The sequence below is a fragment of the Bufo gargarizans genome, chromosome 4 (genome assembly GCF_014858855.1).
Source record: "Bufo gargarizans isolate SCDJY-AF-19 chromosome 4, ASM1485885v1, whole genome shotgun sequence".
Taxonomy (NCBI): Eukaryota; Metazoa; Chordata; class Amphibia; order Anura; family Bufonidae; genus Bufo; species Bufo gargarizans.
The window spans coordinates 45,045,280-45,067,430 of NC_058083.1; the positions used below are offsets into that span (position 1 = coordinate 45,045,280).

Sequence of the window (22,151 nt, forward strand, 5' to 3'; positions counted from 1 at the left end):
ATGAAATAGTGCCTCGATACAATTCAGGCCACTATAGGTACTGCAACCAAAGAAAAATCACACAAAGACATTCCTGTAGGTTTCTACTCTACAGAGTGTTTCCACGTCTCACAATAGCAGTCAGAATGACCTGGCTGTGAACTAGGCTTTTAGCAGAAAACCACCGATAAAATAGCCCCATTGTTGAGAAGTCAGTTTCATCCTTGTGAGATGAAGAAGTGGCTGAATCTTATCAGGCTGTAACCAAACACTTAAAGAAAGTCTCCAATTTAAAGGTTTTGCCAGTAGTTCCATTATGTGGGCTGCCCTCCGAAACTTTGCGCAGCCACCTCAGGAAAGAGTGGAGTGATAGTCTCAAGTTGTGCAGATAAAACCCGAGCCTGAAAGCGAGACCCGCGGATCGTGTTGCTGAGAAGGGACATCTCCAGTCAAAACTTTTTCTCTAAACTGGAAATTCAGGTTTCTCCTTGACCTCCAATCTACCCAAGAAAGCTCTAGCTCTGGGGCTATACATATGTGCGGTCTTGTAACTGCACCGTATACTACTGCACAAGGCAGGACTATATCCCGAGAATTAGGTTGAGGGAAGAAGAAGACCTGGTTTGGGGGATTCCAGCAGAACATGACCCAAATCTTGTCTCAAAAGCTAAAGTGGCAGGGTGGTGGTGGACCCTGAAAACTTCTACAAAAGAACAGCTCTTTTGCTAGAGTCAACTAGAAATTTGGCCAACCCTATGTAGAAGATGTGTAGCACTATATCCAGGGGATTAGATCATATCAACCAATCCAAGTTGCATGATGTAGTTTCTCAAAAGTTAAAATTGCAGGATGGTTGGTGGTGGACATTGATAACTTTTATAAGCGAGCAGCTCTAGTGCTACAGTCAACTATATATTTGGCGAGACCCTATGTAGAAGTTGCTTTAGCACTATGTCCAGGGGATTAGGTTGGGGATGGAAGGAGACCTGGATTGTGGGTTCCCAGCAGAACATGACCCAAATCTTTTTCATAGAAACCAATCCAAGTTGTATAAATTATTTTCTCAAAAGCTAAAGTTGCAGGATGGTGGTGGAACATGAAAACTTCTACATGCAAGCAGTTCTTGAGCTATAATCAACAAGAAAATTGGTGCAACTCTATGTAGAAGTAGCATTAGCACTATATCCAGAGGATAAGGTTGGGGATAGAAGAAGACCTGGATTGTGGGATCCCAGCAGAACATGACCCAAATCTTTTTCATAGAAACCAATCCAAGTTGTATAAATTATTTTCTCAAAAGCTAAAGTTGCAGGATGGTGGTAGAACATGAAAATTTCTACATGCAAGCAGCTCTTGAGCGATAATCAACAAGAAAATTGGTGAAACTCTATTTAGAAGTAGCATTAGCACTATATCCAAAGGATTAGGTCGGGGATGGAAGAAGACCTGGATTGTGAGATCCCAGCAGAACATGACCCATATCTTTTCATAGAAACCAATCCAAGTTGTATAAATTATTTTCTCATAAGCTAAAGTTGCAGGAAAACTTCTACAAGTGAGAAGCTCTTGTGCTTCAGTGAACTAAAAATTTGGCACGACTCTATAATAGGATTACGTTGGGGATAAAAGAAGACCTGGATTGGGGGATCCCAGCAGAACATGACCCAAATCTTGTCATACTAACCAATCCAAGTTGCATGAAGTAGTTTCTCAAAAGCTAAAATTGCAGGATGGTGGTGGACCCTGAAAACCTCTACGAGCTAGCAGCTCTTGTGCTACAGTCAACTAGACAATTGGCTCAACCCTATGTAGATGTTGCGTAAGCGCTATATCCACAGGATTATGTTGGGGATGAAAGAAGGCCTGGATTGTGGGATCCCAGAAGAACATGACCCAAATCTTGTTATACCAACCAATCAAGTTGCATGAAGTAGTTTCTCAAAAGCTAAAGTTGCGGGATGGTGGTGGACCCTAAAAACTTCTATGAGTCAGCAGCTCGTGCTACATTCAACTACAAATTTGGCGCAATCCTATGTAGAAGTTGCTTTGAGTACTACAAGATGCATTCCTAGAGATCCAAGATTGGCTGATTTCTCAATTGCTTTGCAGTTCGCCCATCATCTGGACGAATCAATTTATTAAAGGGAACCTGTCATCAACTTTATGCTGACCTCGCTGAGGGACAGAAATGCTGATCTCAGCGGTGTGTCACTCATGAGCTAAAAGTAAGAGGTTGTTGAGAACCAGCATCATAATCATTGCAGCTCAGGCCTTGAAAAGAGTCACATCTACCTGAGAAGAGTCATGGTTATTCATAATTTCCTGCTCTCCTCGCCCATCTGCTGATGATTGGCAGTTCTCTCCTAGAGAGAAAGGGAGAAAACTAGGTAGAAGACGGTCAGTCATCAGCAGGTGGGCAGGAGAGCAGGAATTCATGAATAACCAGGACTCTTCTCAGATGGCCATGACTCTTTTCCAGGCCCAGTCTGCAATGATTGTGATGTTGGTTCTCGGCAACCACTTACTTTTAACTTATAAATGACAGACCGCTGAAATCAACTCACCTGTCTCTACTTTATACTGCCGTTAGTATGGGCAGCACAAAGTTGATGACGGGTTCCCTTTAAGTCCGAGATTTGCTTTTGAAGAAGTTGAGAACAAATATGCAAAATGTTACACCCATCATCCATGGAGTGGTAAATCTATGAAATCTGGCAAAACAGTAAACCGGGCGAAACCATTTACTTAATCTTTATTGTGTAAAAGTTGCATGATGGCGTACTGTTAAATTGTCTAGGATGGACGCAGTTTAAGGAGATCTTTGGTTCTCTTGCTTCTGTACAAGGTCCAGGCTGCTGTGAAAGCCTTACCATCACTGTACCCTGACACATATTTCCAACCGTTTTGGACTCGGTTTGCCACAATTGATGGTTTTGATCAGAAACCGCATTTTTAAAAATAAAATAAAAGCCGTTCTGAGAATGTTTCCTATGAAGCTGAGATACGGGCAGCTATCTGAGAGGATCATCACACCGTTGAGCTTTAGGTGACCCTGTGCTGGGGACAACACCTGAATTCCAAGTTGAGGAGGTCCTCAACATTTCCAATTTAACTCCTTACTATCCACAGAGCAGGAACACGTCATTTAAAGAACCAGACCAGGTTGTAATAAGGTTGTCATGGTAACACTTGGTATAATCGCCCCTCGTCCCCCTCCCTGCAGATGCACGGACATCACAGCTGGTGCATGGAGATTTATAGTCAAAGCTGCAGGAAATCCACCTAATGGAAGCTACAGGGACCAGATGTTCTGCGGGCTAATGGCCACTTCCATCGATAACACCAGCTGATACTTGTCATTTAGCATACAGACATGTTTCAAGCAACACTATACCAGCTGGTTCGTGAATAAAATACAAGAATGTCAGTGAAGACTGACACAAGCAGTGCAGATGTAAGAGACTGGTGGTGCAATGGAGCTCTGGATTACTATTGGAGTTATAGGATATGTGCAAAGTGAGTAGAATCCCATATGGGCAATTAAAGATAGGGGTGGCCTCAGCTCTGGGCAGATGTCAGGGCACTGTGGCAGTCTGGGGTAGGCTCACTCACCCAAGAGTTGATATACACCTGGAGTCTCGGGATCATCCTTAAAGATATAAGGGCAGGGCCAGCCTTAGAGGCCCACTGAGGCCCTGATGTCCGGGGCACCTGGAGTGTGCACTCATGACAGTGGCGTGCCTAGGGTGTACGGCACCCGGGGTGGGTCCTTTCTCTGGCACCCCCCCCAATACTTTAAAAGAGATTGTACCCCCTTACATTAGTAATGCCCTCTCTGTGCCCCCATTACAGTAGTTATGCCCTCTCTGTGCCCCCCTCACAGTAGTTATGCCCTCTCAGTTCCCCCCTCACAGTAGTTATGCCCTCTCTGTGCCCCCTCACAGTAGTTATGCCCACATTGTACCCCCTCACAGTAGTTATGCCCACATTGTACCCCCTCACAGTAGTTATGCCCACATTGTGCCCCACTCACAGTAGTTATGCCCTCTCTGTTCCCCCTCACAGTAGTTATACCCTCTCTGTGCCCCCTCACAGTAGTTATGCCCTCTCTGTGCCCCTTTCACAGTTGTTATGCCCTCTTTGTGCCCCCTCACAGTAGTTATGCCCCCTCTGTGTCCCCTCACAGTAGTTATGCCCTCTCTGTGCCCCCCTCACAGTAGTTATGCCCTCTCTGTGCCCCCCTCACAGTTGTTCTGCCCTCTCTGTGCCCCCTCACAGTAGTTATGCCCCTCTGTGCCCCCTCACAGACGTTCTGCCCTCTCTGTGCCCCCTTACAGTAGTTATGCCCTCTCTGTGCCCCCTTACAGTAGTTATGCCCCCTCACAGTAGTTATGCCCTCTCTGTGCCCCCTCACAGTAGTTATGCCCTCTCTGTGCCCCTTTCACAGTTGTAATGCGCTCTTTGCGCCCCCTTCACAGGTGCTTCTGGCACCCCCCTTATGGCCGGCACCCGGGGCAGACCCCCCCCCCCCACGCCCCTGACTCACGATCCCATACTTGGTGTCCAATCCAGGATACAGATTGCAATCTGGTAGTATATTTGTGCAATGTATCCTATGGGCACTATATTGCCACTATATAGGGCGTAATCAATAGGGACTGCACATACAAAGTAACGTCAATCTGGACGACCCAGGTCATTTTTTTCCTATATTTGGAGGGGAGGTCACACTGATTTAAGGATGTATAAGTCGGGCCTAAAACGCGTTGCACGGAATGTTTGGTTACATAGAGAATATATTTAGATAACGGAGCCCTGCTGTATGATCGCTGATGATGAATGGGACAGAAGCCTTCAGACAGTTTGCATGTGAATGTATACAGTTTACATCAGCAATTCCACGCGTTTCATGCTGTAGGATCTGTACCATGAGACGGCGTAGATTGTGTGATGAGAGGCTGGCGTAAAAAAGCGACATCAGATATAATGGGAACAAGCTCTACAAGGGGTTTCGACCCACCTAATCATTTCCACCATACTGGCGGCAATACGCTAACCAAAGTCTATGCTGCTCCTAGTGGTGGCGGACAGAATTGTTTCATGAAAATCTAGGTCTGTGCAGGAGGTTTGGTGCTTTGTATCAGGGGAACGGAGCGTATAAAAATGATTAACTAAGAAATATGCAGCAAGAAATGATGGACCTAAAAACCGAAACGATGATGCAAGGCGATTGATTTCATTGCGCCCTACACAATGACCGGTGCATTATGGGAAATATGCAGAGTAGATGGAGTCTCACAGCGGCGGGATCCAGAGTACCCGGAGGCTGCAACGCATTCTGCTTCTTCAGGAGTCAGCAGCAAGGAATTAACTATTGATAGCCCGGATTCCTCCTGGCGGGGTGTCAGTTCTGCCGTTTGTGTTTTGGTCCGGACGCCATGTTCACACTGAGTGATGATCGAGAAGGCTGGTCACAGGGATGGAGCGCTGTCAGCTTAATGACATCCTGTTTCCAGCGCACTTCTCCTATGTAATGGGATTTATCTAATCACAATGCTATGTACGATCGGGCTTCCTGTGCTGTTGGATAGTGTCCTAATAAACTATGAAAACAACAGAAGCAAACAAAAAGGTATAAAAAAAATAATAAAAACATATAAAAATAAAATAAAAACTAAATGAATAAAAAAATCTAATAAAAATGAAATAAAAAACAAATAATAAAACACATCAAATAAAAAACATCAAAAACTAAAACAAAATACACCAAATAAAAATAACTAAAAATACATCAAATAAAAAAAAAAAAAAATACACCAAATGAAAATAAAATAATAAAATGAAAATACTGCCAGATTGCTCACACAATCCAGACCAGTGATGGACCACTGCCTCTTATATGAAGACTTGGACACTGAGGACTAGTGGAGACTATTTGTAGGGTCTCCAAGAGTCAAAATGAATGAGGCAGCTAAACCTGGTGTCCAGGTTTAACATGATGTCTTCTTCTCGGCAGGCCTCCTGGAAATCTCTGCTGTGTCAGGAGACACAGAGGGTTAACATCTCTCACCCTCGTGCCCTAAATCTCTCTGCAGGCAATGTGTGCCTCTGTAATGGCCGCACTTATGTCATCCTGACGAACTAAGACCTCTGGTCAGCTGCGATCCATGGGGGAACCTGACAATTCCTCTCCACTTAGCCCATAAGATGAGGATCATGAACAGAGGACCCCCCATTAAAGGGGTTCTCTGGGATTCTGATACTGATGACCTGTCCTTAGCAGTGCCCCCATTACAGTGTCATTCACAGTGCCCCCATAACAGTGACATCCACAGTGCCCCCATAAGAATGACATCCACAGTGCCCCCATAATAGTGTCATCCACAGTGCCCCCCATAACAGTGACATCCACAGCGCCCCCATAAGAATGACATCCGCAGTGCCCCATAACAGTGACATCCACAGTGCCCCCATAAGAATGACATCCACAGTGCCCCCATAAGAATGACATCCACAGTGCCCCCATAATAGTGTCATCCACAGTGCCACCCATAACAGTGACATCCACAGCGCCCCCATAAGAATGACATCCACAGTGCCCCATAAGAATGACATCCGCAGTGCCCCATAATAGTGTCATCCACAGTGCCCCCCGTAACAGTGATATCCACAGTGCCCCCATAAGAATGACATCCACAGTGCCCCCTATAACAGTGGCATTCTCAGTGCCCCATAACAGTGACCTGCACAGTGCCCCCCATAACAGTGACATCCACAGTGCCCCCCATAACAGTGATATCCACAGTGCCCCCATAAGAGTGACATCCACAGTGCCCCCCATAACAGTGACATCCACAGTGCCCCCATAAGAGTGACATCCACAGTGCCCCTCATAACAGTGTCATCCACAGTGCCCCCATAACAGTGACATCCACAGTGCCCCCATAACAGTGACATCCACAGTGCCCCCATAACAGTGACATCCACAGTGCCCCCATAAGAGTGACATCCACAGTGCCTCCATAACAGTGACATCCACAGTACCCCCCATAACAGTGTCATTTACAGTGCCCCTCATAACAGTGTCATCCACAGTGCCCCCATAACAGTGACATCCACAGTGCCCCCATAACAGTGACATCCACAGTGCCACCATAACAGTGACATCCACAGTGCCCCCCATAACAGTGTCATCCATAGTGCCCCATAACAGTGATATCCACAGTGCCACCATAACAGTGACATCCACAGTGCACCCATAACAGTGACATCCACAGCGCACCCATAACAGTGACATCCACAGTGCCCCCATAACAGTGACATCCACAGTGCCCCTCATAACAGTGACATCCAGAGTGCCCCCATAACAGTGACATCCACAGTGCCTCCCATAACAGTGACATCCACAGATCCCCCATATCAGTGACATCCACAGTGCCCCCATAACAGTGACATCCACAGTGTCCCCCATAACAGTGACATCCACAGCGCACCCATAACAGTGACATCCACAGCGCCCCCATAACAGTGACATCCACAGTGTCCCCCATAACAGTGACATCCACAGTGCCCCCATAACAGTGTCATCCTGTAACACAACCACACAGTTACAGTATGCTGACACTGCTGGTGTGTACAGCTCTGAGCACCAACAACATATGGAACACAAGTCAGGAAACGGAGGATGGCGGCCGCCGCCGGCCGGAGCAGGCGATAAATCTGTCACAAGGAGATGTCAGAACTTGTTTAACAACTTGTACACTCGTTAACAGTCTGCAACCAAAAATCACAGGTCAGATTTAGCAATGTCAATCACCGCCGAGGTGCCTCCGTCGGGGAGAGGGTTCGTCACAGTGTGCGAACAGCCAAAAATGGCTGATACCAGGGAACAATAGACCGCTTGCCTCTGCCCTGCGGCCTGAGAGCAGGGGATAGGTGACTGCACTACAATGGGGCCAGAGCTTTGGATTTCTACCGGCATGGGGTCACCATTATGGCGGGTTGTCACCCAGTTTCTTAAAGGGCATGTATGGTGTGTGATGAGGGCGATATTGGTTGTCACCCAACATATGAAGTTCGGGGGGGGGGGGGGGTTTATTATCATAGGCCCAGACAAGCACTTTGTAGATGACGCAGACACATGTTCCTCAGAGCCGCCTGATAACCCCACGCCTTGATATTGACCCTCTGGGCCCGCAGCTCAGGTTAATCTGTAATCTGGATGATATTTACTCGTAGACATCAAACAAGCCTCCTTCATCATCCTCACCACTCTCTTTCAGGTGCAGGCCGGGATCCATTGTAGAAGAGGTCATTAACCCTTCTCTGCCATGAACCTCGTCCTTAGATCTGCCCGATGTGGAGCCAGGAATTTTTGGGTTGACTCCTAAAGCACTGAGGCCTTTCACCTGCCCTCCTCGCCCTGACCATACTGCGTGATAAAGAAGAGGTCTTCTGCAGTACGGACGTGGACAGGTGGAGAGCAGCCATACAATTATTAATGAGGTTATGCCAACAATGGGCGGCCTATTACTAAAAAAGGAGACGATCATCTTCATTTTTGCAGCAGATTGTAAAGTGAGATGCTCTACTGTATTGTAGCTTGGAGTGCTGACATCTAGAGGTCAAGATGAAAATTACAATCGAATAAGAAGTATTAAAGTGGATCAGTCACCTCTCCTGTAATGTCTGTTTTACTAACTACTTGCGGTCCCCATGTAATTACGATTGCGGAGCACTGTGGGCCCTATGTTGTGTTGTTTCTCTATTATTCCTACAATACATTTATGAATGAATTGCTAGCAGTTTGCAAGGAAGGTCCAAATGGGTGTTACCAGTTTGGGGTGTGCCTCTGCATTTCTAGGCAGCACTAATTGGATAGTGTCAAACTGTGCAAGCAACCCCCCTGCCAACTGGTAACACCCATCTGGACCATCATTGCAAAATGCTAGCAATTTATTCACAAACTTCTAGCAGGTGTAATAGAGTCATAGTAATAGATGTTTTAAAAAAAATGCAAAAATAAAATAAAAAATAGCAAACTATGACCCTACATGATTTCTTCTGCTGTCGTCTCTTCCTCCTTGCTGCCTAAAACGGAGGAGCCTCGAACAAGTCTGTGCAGAAGGAGGAAGCAGTCTACTGTAAGCAGACAGAGCTTTCTACAGCTGATTCAGCATGGTTAGCCACATGGCGGGCTTAAAGGGGTATTCCGGTTGTTTGACGTTAATCCCTATCCACAGGATAGGCGATAACTATTACATTAGTGGAGATTCTACCGCTGGGACCCCCCACGATCATGGAAATTGGGGTCCCGTACCCCCTGCAGCACCCTGAAATGAAGGGAGCGGCCGTTCCCTTCATTTCTATGGGAATTCTAAAGAATGCGACCAGCCACTCTGTTCATTTCAGAGGGGCTGCAGGGGGTATGGGGCCCCCGTTCGGTGGGGGTCCCAATGGCAGTACTATCACCAATCCGATAGACAACGTCAAACAACCTTTAATCAAGGCCCTTGAACAAACATGTCGGGCCCCTCTGCCTGAAAACCATGCAGTGCCCACATATAGTGCCCACATAATACTGGCATCTAAATTATATTTCTATACACCTCCCAGATAAAACAGAAACAGGGACCAGGATGTAGGTTTCTACCATGGTGGAGTTAACCCATGCTATAATCTGGTCACGGCTATATGTGTACTTAATTAAATAATAAATAAAAAATTGCCAAAAATGCAGAAACGCCTGTCTGATGAGTCTACTGAGCAAACAGCGCTGGGCATGAATGTTACTGGCATTGCGTCCTGAAACTCAATCCTCTCCTTTCATGTTCCGTATGAAGTGTGTGCCCTGCAGCAGGTTTATTTGCCGAGCCCGAAGCTGAGAGCGTGCGGCCGTGACCAGGAACAGGAAACAATCTTCCCATTCTTCATAATATCAGGGAAGGAGACAAAGCTATTAAAATTTCATGGTGTCTGCTGTACCCGGTGATCTCAGTATATGGGAGGAACTTCGATAAAATGTAAAGGAATCTTAGTGTGCCTTAAAGGAGCCCTACACCTCAAGGCTGCAGCTTATAATATTCTAGCGGAAATAAAAGGGAACGATAAAGAGAGCTTCTCTCATGCGGAAGGATCTGGGACAGCCAACTGATTTTAATGCGAAAAAATATGTGGTGGTGCTGCAGAGAAACTCCACAATCTCCGAGATTCATTGATGGTAGGAGTTGTGGTGTTGGGTGAAAGACTGGAGGTATTAGGGGCATAAAAAAAGAAATTCAGATTTTTTTGTAATGTGGAATACCCCATGGTTCATCTTGGCATCTTAACAGATAGGAGGATCGCGCTGGGTCCCAATTCATTTGCTCCCCGGCCCCTGTTGCTTATCTCGGGGTTCCTTCATGTAAACCTCGGTTTGATACCGCTGCAGCCAAGTGGTGATCTTCTACTCTTGTGTCACGTGACATGATCCAGTGATTGGCTGCAGCGGCGTCAAACAGGAAGCTTCCGGGGCAAGCAGCAGAGACCGGAGAGCGAACAAGCCAGGACCCAGCGCTGGGGATCAGGTAAGTATGATCACCAACGTGGGTCCCGCCAGTCTGAGTGGTCTGGAAATTAGTGCACAACCCCTTTAAAGTTTAGTTTTTTTCTGAAACCTAGCTGGTCCCCGCACACCCACCTAAATGACTCGCCTGCAGAAGAAACCTTGTAATATACTTACCAATTCTAAAGTCACGTTATCAGTTTCTCGGGAACCCAATTACGTGGTTATACTCAGCTTACCAATCCTTCTGCTGATGCTTCATGGTCCTCTGCTGGTCTCTGTTTCTTGGTCCCTCCTGACACACAGGAGATGACTGTTCCACCAATCAGTGGCTGAGGCAGGTCAATGATGTGGCCAGTGATCAGCCGAGTAGTCATTTCCTCTGTATCAAGACAGACCAGTAAGAAGCATCGGAACCAGCAGGGAACCAAGAAGCATCGGAAAGGGATGAGTTACATTGTGCGGAGTTACCATCCCTTTAACAGGACACCACTGCTTAGATGTCAATCTACCGCCAAATACTCTACGTAATAATCTTGCGATATTTACCTGGAAGGGGCATGGTATGTGGTATTCCTTGCAACGTTCCTGGATCCACGTTGTTTCCCAAACCCCTCGATTTGCCTGCTCATAAAAATAGCAGCCAATCACGATCAAAAGGGGCACCAGATAAAGCACACTGAAGACCCCGATGCGGATCATAAACTTCACCAGTTTGTCCTGGTTTTCTTTTTCTAATGGAATTTCAATCCGTACTCGGTTCAAGGAAATAATCCCAGCCAGAAGGAGAAATACACCCACCACAACGTTCAGGCAGAGAGGGGCCAGGACGAAGTATCTCAAGGCGTGGACATCATAGAGGCCAACAAAACACACCCCGCTGATGTTGTCTCCTTCAATTTTGTTCATGGCCAGTAAGATGATGGTCAAAGTTCCCGGGATGCCCCAAGCGCTGGCGTGAAATAATAGTGCTTTCTTCTCAATGGCTTCACTGCCCCATTTTGGAACGGCAGCCAAGAACCAAGTGATGGTAAGGATAACCCACCAAACGCTGCCGGCCATGGTGAAGAAGTAGAGGATCATGAAGAGCATGGTGCAGGCCTTGTTGTGAGATCCTTGGGTCACAGAAGAAGCCTTGTGCCTGCTAGGGCTGGCTGAGTTGCATGCTACACGATCCTCTAATAGGAACCCAATGAAGAAGATCAACGACACCATCATGTAGCAGACGGCGTAAAATATGATTGGCCTCTCCGGGTAGCGGAATCTGGTCACATCGATAAGAAAAGTCAGAAAGGTGAAGAGGGTGGCGGAGAGACAGACTATGGATACTACTCCGATAAAGTATCGAGCAAAGGAGAGTTCTTCTCTTCGGAAGTACATGTGTGGGCAGGGTGGAGAGCAGTCACGAACTCCTAGAAAAGAGTAACCCAAATCTGGGTCAATTTTTAGCTCCTGGGGACACCAGAAGCCATAGTCTTTTTTCACCGCTGGAAGGGAGTTGTCCATAGGCTCGCTGGAGATGCTGATGTCTACCAAACGGGGGTAGGGTTCGTCACAATCTGGAAATCTGCAACTCAGAAAATAAGACGTGGTTAATAAGACGTCTAGATGAGCAGATGGCCAAATATCAGATTTTTTATGTAGGGGTCTGTTTGGCATTGAAGTATGGTGCAACTCGAGATAACATCTCAAATATAAATCCCCTTCAATGACAAACCTGAAATACCTGTGCACACCATTAGAGGGAGCTATCTGTTACCTTAGGGGATTAGGGGAGGGACAGTTGCACATGCCATTCATTTACATACAAAAAGGATGGATTTAAACGTCATCAACATGTTTGTCTTCCACAAGTGTGTCCACCATTGCATCTATGTGTGGCCCTTTAAGTGCCAGATAGTGAAAATACTGAAGCACTGGTCAGACTGGGGGCAATCTCTGGCGCTCCCATAGAAATGAACGGAGAGGCGGTGCACATTTCTGACCAGCTGCTCCGTCCATTTCAGGGGGGCTCCACAGGGTGCAGGGTTTCTATTCTCGTGATCGGTGGGCGTTCTAGCGGTAGGACCCCCACCAATCTGATAGTTATCCCCTAACTTGTTCTAACCGGAATACCCCTTTAAGGAGAGCCAGAACCCCCCACCAACACCAAGCTATCACCTTCTCCCAAATCCTCCCTGTTTTGCTTGACTGTTGGACAATTTGCTCCATTCTGTGACCTGACCTGCCCCATACACAATGACATGCCGTCAGGGTGATATATTGACACTCGTGTCCCCTGCCCCCTTCCCTATCACCAGCAGTTATTTTTTGAGGCAGCAGGGGCCGTAATAACAGGTGGTATCTGGTTTCAGATCATCAAAACCCCTTTTTGGCTTGTTTGATGTATCAGTAGCCCAACAGAAATAACATCTATGTGGCGCCTTGCTGCAACTTTAACTATAAAGTCTCATTTCAGCCGGTTTGCACTATATGTTTTTTTCTTTTTGCAAACAGGCAACTTGATTAGGTTACATACATATCTGCTCTGTATTTAATGACAGGCAGGTCCACGTACCCCTTGTAGTACCATTACAAAAACCTTACGGCAAATCCACAAAACATAACGCCATGTTATGCCTGTTTTATGTATACACCATGTTGCAAACAGCCACATTCATCAATATGGCTCAAGCTCCAAGATATATACACAACTGCTCCGTTTTCAATGACAAGCAGATACATGTACCCCTTGTATTTAATAAAGAGGCATTTTACGGCGCGTTTCGGGCCAGTTGGCTGAAGATCCTACATAGCTGAAATTCCCAAATATGTCCTGTAAGTGAACTGTATTCTACATAACGTGAGAGGATTCTAAACAAGTGGTAAAGTACAAAAACAGAAGGACACTAGCGCGTTTCATGTCCTTTTATACATTATATACCAATGGATGTCTGTCCAAACCAAAAATAATTCATTTACGACCATGACTAAAAGTATTTCCTTTTTATCGAGGTTGCGTGGGGGGATTGTTGATGTCGTGACCTTTCCCCTCCGGAGTAATTTATAGTAAGGGACTGTCTCTCAGCTGTCTCATCTCTGCCCTCCAGGTCTGGTCATAAAAAGAGCATTCCTAACGCAGAGCTGTCCATTAGAGGTGGCTCTCATAAGGGTGCAAGATTCTGCGCTCCCAGTATCCTGCTTTCTGTTAGGACGATCCATTACCTATGGACTGGGGCAGACGGGTACAACAGGGGGCACTGGTATTACATGAAGGGTGCAAACGGGGGCAGAAAATGCGTGAGCGCATTGGTGCAGCTGAACCGCGCCAGCACGAGCACATACAGATCAATTAAAGGAAACCTTAAAGGGGTTATCCAACCCCCTATAAATATAGCTTATACGTACTTACTCAGCTCCCTGGCACCGGCGTCACTCCTGATCCCCGCACGGCCGCCGGGGGTGGATGTTTTTTGGGTGGGGGGCAAGGTGTTGGGAAGCCAATAGCAGGCTGCGATTGGGACAAGCCTCCCTAGCATTGCGGGTGATGCTAGGGAGGCTGGTCAACGTCACGGCCTGCTATTGGCTGCTCCCCCTCTGTCGCCAGATGTTTTGATGTGCGCGACGGGGAGATGCAGCGGCGGCCGTGCAGGGAGCAACGCAGTTGCCAGGGAGCGGAGTAAGTACAATCTATATGAGGGGCCTGGGCATTAGGGGGTCATTATAGTGGTTGGATAATCCGTTCTCTACTTCTCCAGGGTTAGAAATGATGGGCACCCTGATACAAGAGATCCTGTCCCTATGACAACACTTCCTACTCCTTCACTCCTACAGTTCAATGTCACCAGTGGACTTCACAACAACCAATCAGAATCCAACTAAATGAAATAAGATATGATTGGCTGATTTCCCGAAGGCTGTATGATAACACTGAGTGGCCACAGCAAAGGAGTAAGAAGAGTTGTCATAGGGGCAGAGTCATTTCAGCCTCTAGGGGGGAAAAAATCACTAATTTATGAGAAATGAATTACCGGCTACATTCCATCTCCTCTGGCCACGATATGCCAAACATGTCCATGAGCTTGTGGCACTCGCTGTACGCCCGCTGGCAGAGACGGCGGCAAGGGAGTGTGACCCGACCGTACTCAGTGCAGACGGGCGCATACAGCGCACACAGGAACGGCCGGAACTCTCTGGAGCATTCGAGGTTTACCATGGGGTGAAACGGCTGAAAGATATAAAAAATAAAGAAAAACATTAATAAAGGGCACGAGACTAAAAACACATAAAATACGTAGATAACACGATTCTACGGATGAGCTTGAGCTAGAGAATCCACAGTTAATGAAAGTAACCACGAAGGCGTCCATAATTAGCGCTTGTAAAAAAAAAAGTGTAGCTTTAGGGCGGCTGACTGAGGCAGAACGCGGCAGAATGACTCATTAACATATATGGGCTCAGGAATAGTCGCCAGGGATAGCGACAATAAAAGAAAAATCATTTATTGCTCCTTTAGGAGATAAAAATATGTCATTCAGGAGTCCGGGAAAGCTGGGTGACAGCGGAGTGGGAAAGGGTAGCCATATTGATGGTCACCCAGCTTTCCCAGACACAGATGAAAGAAAGACGAATGGTGCAAAACAGAACTAGGTTAGTTGCCCATAGCAACCAATCAGATTCCTCCTTTCATCTTTTACCGCTCCTTTGGAAAATGAAAGGTACAATCTGATTGGTTGCTATGGGCCACTAAGCCAGTTCTAATTTACACCACTTTGATATATCTCCCCTGGCGACTTACACCATAATGTGAAGGAGTAAAGTGCTACCACCGCTTTACTCACACAGTAGGTGCAAGATGAAGATTTATTTTTAATCTTGACTAAATCACCCCATATAGTTCTAATATAATAAAAAAGGAAATGGTCGCACCTCAGGCTGAGGTAGCCTGCCAATAGCAACCAATCAGAATGCAGCTCTCATTTAGAAAAGGGCCTCTGAAAAATGAAAGCTGGAATCTGACTGGTTGCTTTAGGTAATGTGTTCAATCTCCCCCTATAGTCCTCCCTAGATGGTCCAAATCTGATGTTTACGGGTCGTCGGACGTTAAAATGGAGCATTGTCTCCGCTTTTTTCCCCTTCTTTCTTTAACCCCTTCTTTCTTTAAGGATTGAGTCAGAATTTTTTCATTTTTGCCCACTTCCATAACATCAACTATATATATATATATATTTTAATTGTAAAGTTTACCTAACTTTAGCGATTTGCTCTTTAGGGGATGAGTACACCTGCCATATGCCATATGTGTAGGTTTCTAGGAAAGATGGGTGTAAAACAATATGGCTGCCATTACAACTACAGCGGGGAGGTTACTCAGCTCACCTATATGCGGGATAGCAGCAGATTTTAGGAATGTGAAAAAGCTGGGTGGCAATCTCTGTAATGACATACACGTTGCTGCCACCCAGCTTTTCCAGCGACAGATAACAAGTACAACATATTGAGGGTATGTGCAGGACAGAGGCGTAACCTGAAGATCCTGGGGCCTAGTGCAACATCTTGAAAAGGGCCCCCACCTAACATGTGCTTTCTACTGTAGCAGTGTCTTCTTTTGTGGAAGAGGGGTATTTGGGCCCCCTCAGGCTCCAGGGCCCAGTAGCCACTGCTACCTCCTATAGCTAATCCCTGGTGGGGAGTATTTTCATAACACGCGTGTAACACAGGAAGACATGTTTCATGCTGGGAGGTGAGGAGGATCGTCAGTCTCCAGGGTTGGTAACCTGCACCAGTAATCAGGATAACGACGGGTATTACAAGATAAGATCGTTTTTCATAATATCGACTCTGTGCCAAACTGAGACTGATCCGCTTCCCCAAGCCGGGGCCAAGATGTCATAAAATGGATATAAATGCCCCTCCAAGAGATTTAATAAATGTAATCAAGACGATAGGGACAACCCAAAGTAGACCACCATGGTCCCTGTCATCTACGTCAGAGAGGTCTGTCTTATCTGCCTTTGTCAACAGACATAACACTTTGCTTGCATTGCCGCTACGGCTTCCACTGACGGTTTGTGTCACTGAAGTGAATAAGACTGAGCTACAATACCATACACAACCTGATGACAGGTGTGGCACTGTTTTTGGAAGAAAGCAGCCATGTTTTTCTAATGTTGGACATACTCTTTAGCAGGCAAGGTGGAGATGGCAAGGGTCTTAGGCCATCAGAAGTTAGGTGTGGCTTGGTTTTTATAGACTTTGATGGTACAAAACCTATATCTGAGCCTTCAACAAAATCGCCAATGCCCTGTATGTATCAAAGCAAACAAGGTCCAGCCTGGCCCACATAAGAATTTAATGGCATATGACATGACTAACCAACCAGGCAATCCTAATTGAACCTCATATCAAGCACTTTAACTCATGCACCTTGTCTGAAGGACTTTCCCATGGGGTAATTGATTAAATATCCTGGAGGAGGGAGAATTGTTCAGTTATGTGAGCAGTCAGTGACTACAGAGCGTGGGAGAACCACTGAATCACGGTAAAAAGGTTAGGAGGGTCTTTGCTCAGAAAAAGCCTCAGAACCATGTGCACTTTTTGAAGAAACTCATGGCACTCATAAAACCCTTGTTTTTATGGAAAATGAGTGACCTTGGAATCTAATAGTGCTCCAATAGTTGGGCACAACCATTGAGGGTTTAGAAGATGATAATACACCCAGGACCTTCTTCTGAGGGACACAAAGGTCCTTCAGCAATACAGGAGAACCTATAGGTGCTATAAATTAGTCTTATTAATGAAATGAGATGTTGAAGACCTTGGCCTACAGAAGAAGGGAGAGATAAGAACTTCTGCAGACTGTGTGAGATATATCCAGGAAACCTGCTTATAATAGGTTTTTGCACCTTTACTACAGTGGCCCTTAAAGGGGGTGTCCAGTTTAGATTATCAATTTTCATTATCAATGCATTAATGGAGGGGTCCTCTTCAGGATCCTCATCTCTTGGCCAGAGTGTTTTTCATTCTGTAGGACCTATCTTCTCCTGCATTACCCAGACAACCCACTGATGTGAATAGACACTATGTAATACTTTATTTCCCCCATGGTGGCGCTGCAGGGAAAGCGAGAACTTACTTCAAGGTTCCCCCACTAATTCAACCCAATCGCTGGGGGTTCCAGCAGGAAGACACTTTATGATCAGCTTATCATCAAGGAAACCTTCTAACAAGTAGGGATTGTACAAGGTGGAGAACCCCTTTAAACAAAAACTCAAGAAAGATCACAAAGATCTATGGCTGAAACTTCAAACTCTTCCAGGAACCACTCAGCCATAAAACCAGCCCTAAGGGTATAATAGATATGAATACTAGGAGAGGCACTGTGGTAACACAAGTTGTATCCACAAAACCTGGCTCCTCAAGTCAAACCATGCATACTTCTCTGAAATCTCTCCAACTGTAACCATTACCATGGAAACCATCGTAAACAATAAGTATACAGAGGTATAATTTATTCCCCCATAGGAAGTATCACTTTATGTACCTTCAACACCAACAACAAAAGCAAATATATCCAAGTAATATAGAAACAACCAGTCTCAACCATGCTCAAGAACATCATTCAAAATGGTTGCACAAAACTTGAAGACCTAAAAATATGACCACTTCTCAAGATGGTGCTCAGAGAGGTTGTCATACAGTTAGTTGTCAAGGGGTGCAATGTTCTTCTAAGACCACTATGATCCTGAGTTCTATATGGCATGCTGAAATCCAACAGCCTGATCTTTCTCTTCACATTACATCTGCCATCATGAGACATTAAATGGTTGGCTGGTCTTGCCAAAATTGCCGGGTTTGGCCGATACACATCTAACGTGTATGGCCAGCTCTAGACAAAAGCCAAAAAGTTCTATATATAAAGCATAAAATTGGGAAAAAATGCGGCAGACAACACTCTGTGTTCCTCAACGCCTCAAACTTGTCCATCTTTGTTTCTGGAAGAGTCAAAGTTGTCAGTTCTAAAGAAATGGAAGGACGTCTTCCTAGTCAAAATTTTCAGCAACAAACTGGAACAAAGATGAGACACTCAGACCCTGCAGGAGTGTTCAGATTGAAATTAACAGGGTCTTTGTCCTTGCTCCGTACCCTCCTCCTCCTCCTCTTGCATTTTCATCTCTGTAGTCATGGGAATCCCCCTGCTGCCGCCCCTTCAAGCGTTGCAACAGGCCAAGCTTAGCAAGGGGTGTGAAAAGGGTACCAAGTCAAAGGCCAGATTTACCTACTGGAAAAAAAATTGAATACCAACTTTTGTCAGGACACAAAAGACTCTGTCACTATGGAAACCATTTTCTGTGAAAAGATTTTGTGCACAAAAGGATTGCCGCAGCACCAGGCTTTAGCTTCCAAAAGGAGGAAACAAAAAAGAATTTGGAAGTTTTGGAATAAAAATAATTTGCAAGTGTCTGCTTGTTTTAGATTAAGTAAAATAAAACGTAAAAAAAAGAAGACTTTAAAAAAATCCAAAACCTATTGTAAAAAAAAAATCCCAAATCTTGTGTCGGCTCTGACTCAATTATGCTTTGTTCAGACTGCACTTGAGGCTGCAGTGTATGCCAGCGTAGAGGCATCAAGTGGCATAGGTCGCCAAAAGGCTACCGTAGTTTAAACAAACAAAAAAAAGTTATATACTAATATAATAGTATACTGTATAAAATACCCTAATATACTACTAATCTACAGGAAAAAAAAGGTACGCCGAAGTATATCAGCCCAAAGTATGTTAACTGGAAATCCTTTTGGGAGAATAAATGAGCAAATTAAAAAGACAAAAAAAAATACCAAAATACCAAAAATAAAATAAAAAATAATAACATAAAGCTAAAAATTTTATTAAATATAAAACATAAAATTCTACTCTGGCATCAAGAAGAGCTGACTGATGTGCGATGAATTATCAGATATTCTAGATAACTGGGTGACCACATAAAAGTATATAAAACTCTACATAATTTAGCATTTCTAAGGGCAGAATTAGAAGTCTTTCCGGAATTATAGATGCTGGATTAAAGGACTTTATCTGAATTGCTTAAAAAAATATCATAAACACCTCACTGATCTTCTGCTTCTCCTGTTCGGATGCCTCCAGATCCCCCGCCAGTTCCTACTTCCTGTTTCCTATCGACACAGGAAGGGTTGATGAGAGGAATATGAGGGCTGATGAGAGGCATGGGGCTCTTATCTGTGGTCTGATTGGGGGTCATTCACACTGAGGTCTGAGCTGAAGTCTGATTGGGGGGGTCTGATCTGAGGTCTTATTGGGGTCTTATTAACATTTGGGGTCTGATTGGGGCTGTCAGCTGAGGTCTGATCTGAGGTCTTATTGGGGTCTTATTAACATTTGGGGTCTGATTGGGGCTGTCAGCTGAGGTCTGATCTGAGGTCTTATTGGGGTCTTATTAAAATTTGGGGTCTGATTGGGGCTGTCAACTGAGGTCTGATCTGAGGTCTTATTGGGGTCTTATTAACATTTGGGGTCTGATTGGGGCTGTCAGCTGAGGTCTGATCTGAGGTCTTATTGGGGTCTTATTACCATTTGGGGTCTGATTGGGGCTGTCAGCTGAGGTCTGATCTGAGGTCTTATTGGGGTCTTATTACCATTTGGGGTCTGATTGGGGGGGTCTAATCTGAGGTCTTATTGGGGTCTTATTAACATTTGGGGTCTGATTGGGGCTGTCAGCTGAGGTCTGATCTGAGGTCTTATTGGGGTCTTATTAACATTTGGGGTCTGATTGGGGCTGTCAGCTGAGGTCTGATCTGAGGTCTTATTGGGGTCTTATTAACATTTGGGGTCTGATTGGGGCTGTCAGCTGAGGTCTGATCTGAGGTCTTATTGGGGTCTTATTACCATTTGGGGTCTGATTGGGGGGGTCTGATCTGAGGTCTTATTGGGGTCCTATTAACATTTGGAGTCTGATTGGGGCTGTCAGCTGAGGTCTGATCTGAGGTCTTATTGGGGTCTTATTACCATTTTTACCAGGCCTGAGGTCTGATTAATATTGGGGATCTGATTGGTGGTCTGACCTGAGGTTTAATTAAAAACATTTTTTTCTTATTGTCCTCCTCTAAAACCTAGGTGCGTCTTATGGGCCGGTGCGTCTTATAGGGTGAAACATACGGTAACTGCTCAGCCAATCACTCAGCCACCCCTGATCGGTCACATTTCCTCTGTTAGTAGGGACCAGAAAATAGAGACCAGCAGGAACCGAGAGCAGCTGGACAACCCCTTTAAAGCAATTAATATTCAGTTACATAGTTCAACGAGGATGCGGATGAAGATATGGGGGGAAGGGGGTCTACATTACCAATCGTTTCTTAAAGGGAAACATTCCCTTGCTGATCACAAGTGATGATCAGACTCGATCAGGGGGTGGGGCCTGGTGCATATTTTACATCGGGGCCTGAGTAGACGACGCTGTTGATACCTTTTGCTTCTGTGCTCTTTAGCCCAAAACAACGTTGACGTAAAAGTTTTTTTTTTTTTCCTATTCCATCTGCAAATATTTGCTTTTAAACTGTCAAAGGGTGACAAATCTACAACCACATAATGACGGTCACGCAGAGAGGGAATGCCCCATTATTCAATGGTCCTGCATGAAACCAGCTTTGAAATAAACTGAGATATGCCTATGACCTGGCATGTTATATGTACATTCTCCTCTCCCCCCCAAAAAAAAAGGTTTTTGTAAAGGAGAAGTGTGAAAAGGCAATCAACCTGTCCACCATGTTTGCAGAGAAATCTATCAGAGAAGAATCTATGCAGCAATATTTTCTTGCAAGGATCTCCAGGGAAATCTTATCTATGGCTGACACGTACGAGCCCCTTGAAGGTTACCAGTCACAGAGGGGAATTTCATGTAAAAAGATAAAGCTCCCCCCTCCATGAGACCAGAGCTCCTGCTCCCAGCATGAGGATGGTGATTTGGTAGACCGCCATCATCCTCATGTGCATGGATTAAAAGGGTTTACTTACAAATTTTACAGCTTTCTAATATCCTTTTATGTGTTTCAGTGACTTGCCATTTTTCAAAACCTCTGCTTGCTGTCAGTGAGTGAGAACACTTTGTTACAGAGTTTTAATCCTCTCAGCTGAGAAGTGATACAATTGTATCCCGTGCAGACAATGCTCTTTGACTCCAGACGGATACATTGTAGCAGAGAGATTATGAAGCTGTGGTTGATGTGCAGAGTTCACATAGCATTGTCTGCACGGGTTACCATTGTATCCACTGATCACTAAATATACATTCATAAATTATTAACTGGCTATCGAGCACAAAGCTAATGGTACCCAAAGCCCAGTTAAAAAAAAAAAAAATAATCCTTATCCACCATTACTTTTTATTTTACTTTTTTTTCTTTTTAAATTAGATTTTTGTCACATTTTTGTTACTTTTACTTTTTTTAAATTGAGTTCAAGGGTTTGGATTTGAATAATTTTTATGTTCATTTGTAAGTTGTCGTATGAATTGTATTGATTACTTCTGGTGAGCTGGTAAGGGTACTTTCACACTTGCGGCAGAGGATTCCGGCAGGAAGTTCCGTCGCCGGAACTGCCCGCCGGATCCGGCCATCCGCACGCAAACTGATGGCA

General features: G+C 45.1%; 1 protein-coding gene across 3 annotated transcripts in view; it reads right to left on the reverse strand.

The window, feature by feature from the left end:
* The window catches only part of FZD3 (frizzled class receptor 3), a 59,227-nt gene that overhangs the window by 11,508 nt on the left and 25,568 nt on the right, over positions 1 to 22,151 (reverse strand). For all 3 annotated transcript variants that reach the window (XM_044289875.1, XM_044289876.1, XM_044289873.1), the window contains exons 3-4: positions 14,533 to 14,729; positions 11,072 to 12,089 (exon numbers count right to left, since the gene is read on the reverse strand). In XM_044289875.1, the coding sequence (XP_044145810.1) occupies positions 11,072 to 12,089; positions 14,533 to 14,729 (1,215 nt within the window). The remainder of the gene's footprint in view (positions 1 to 11,071; positions 12,090 to 14,532; positions 14,730 to 22,151) is intronic.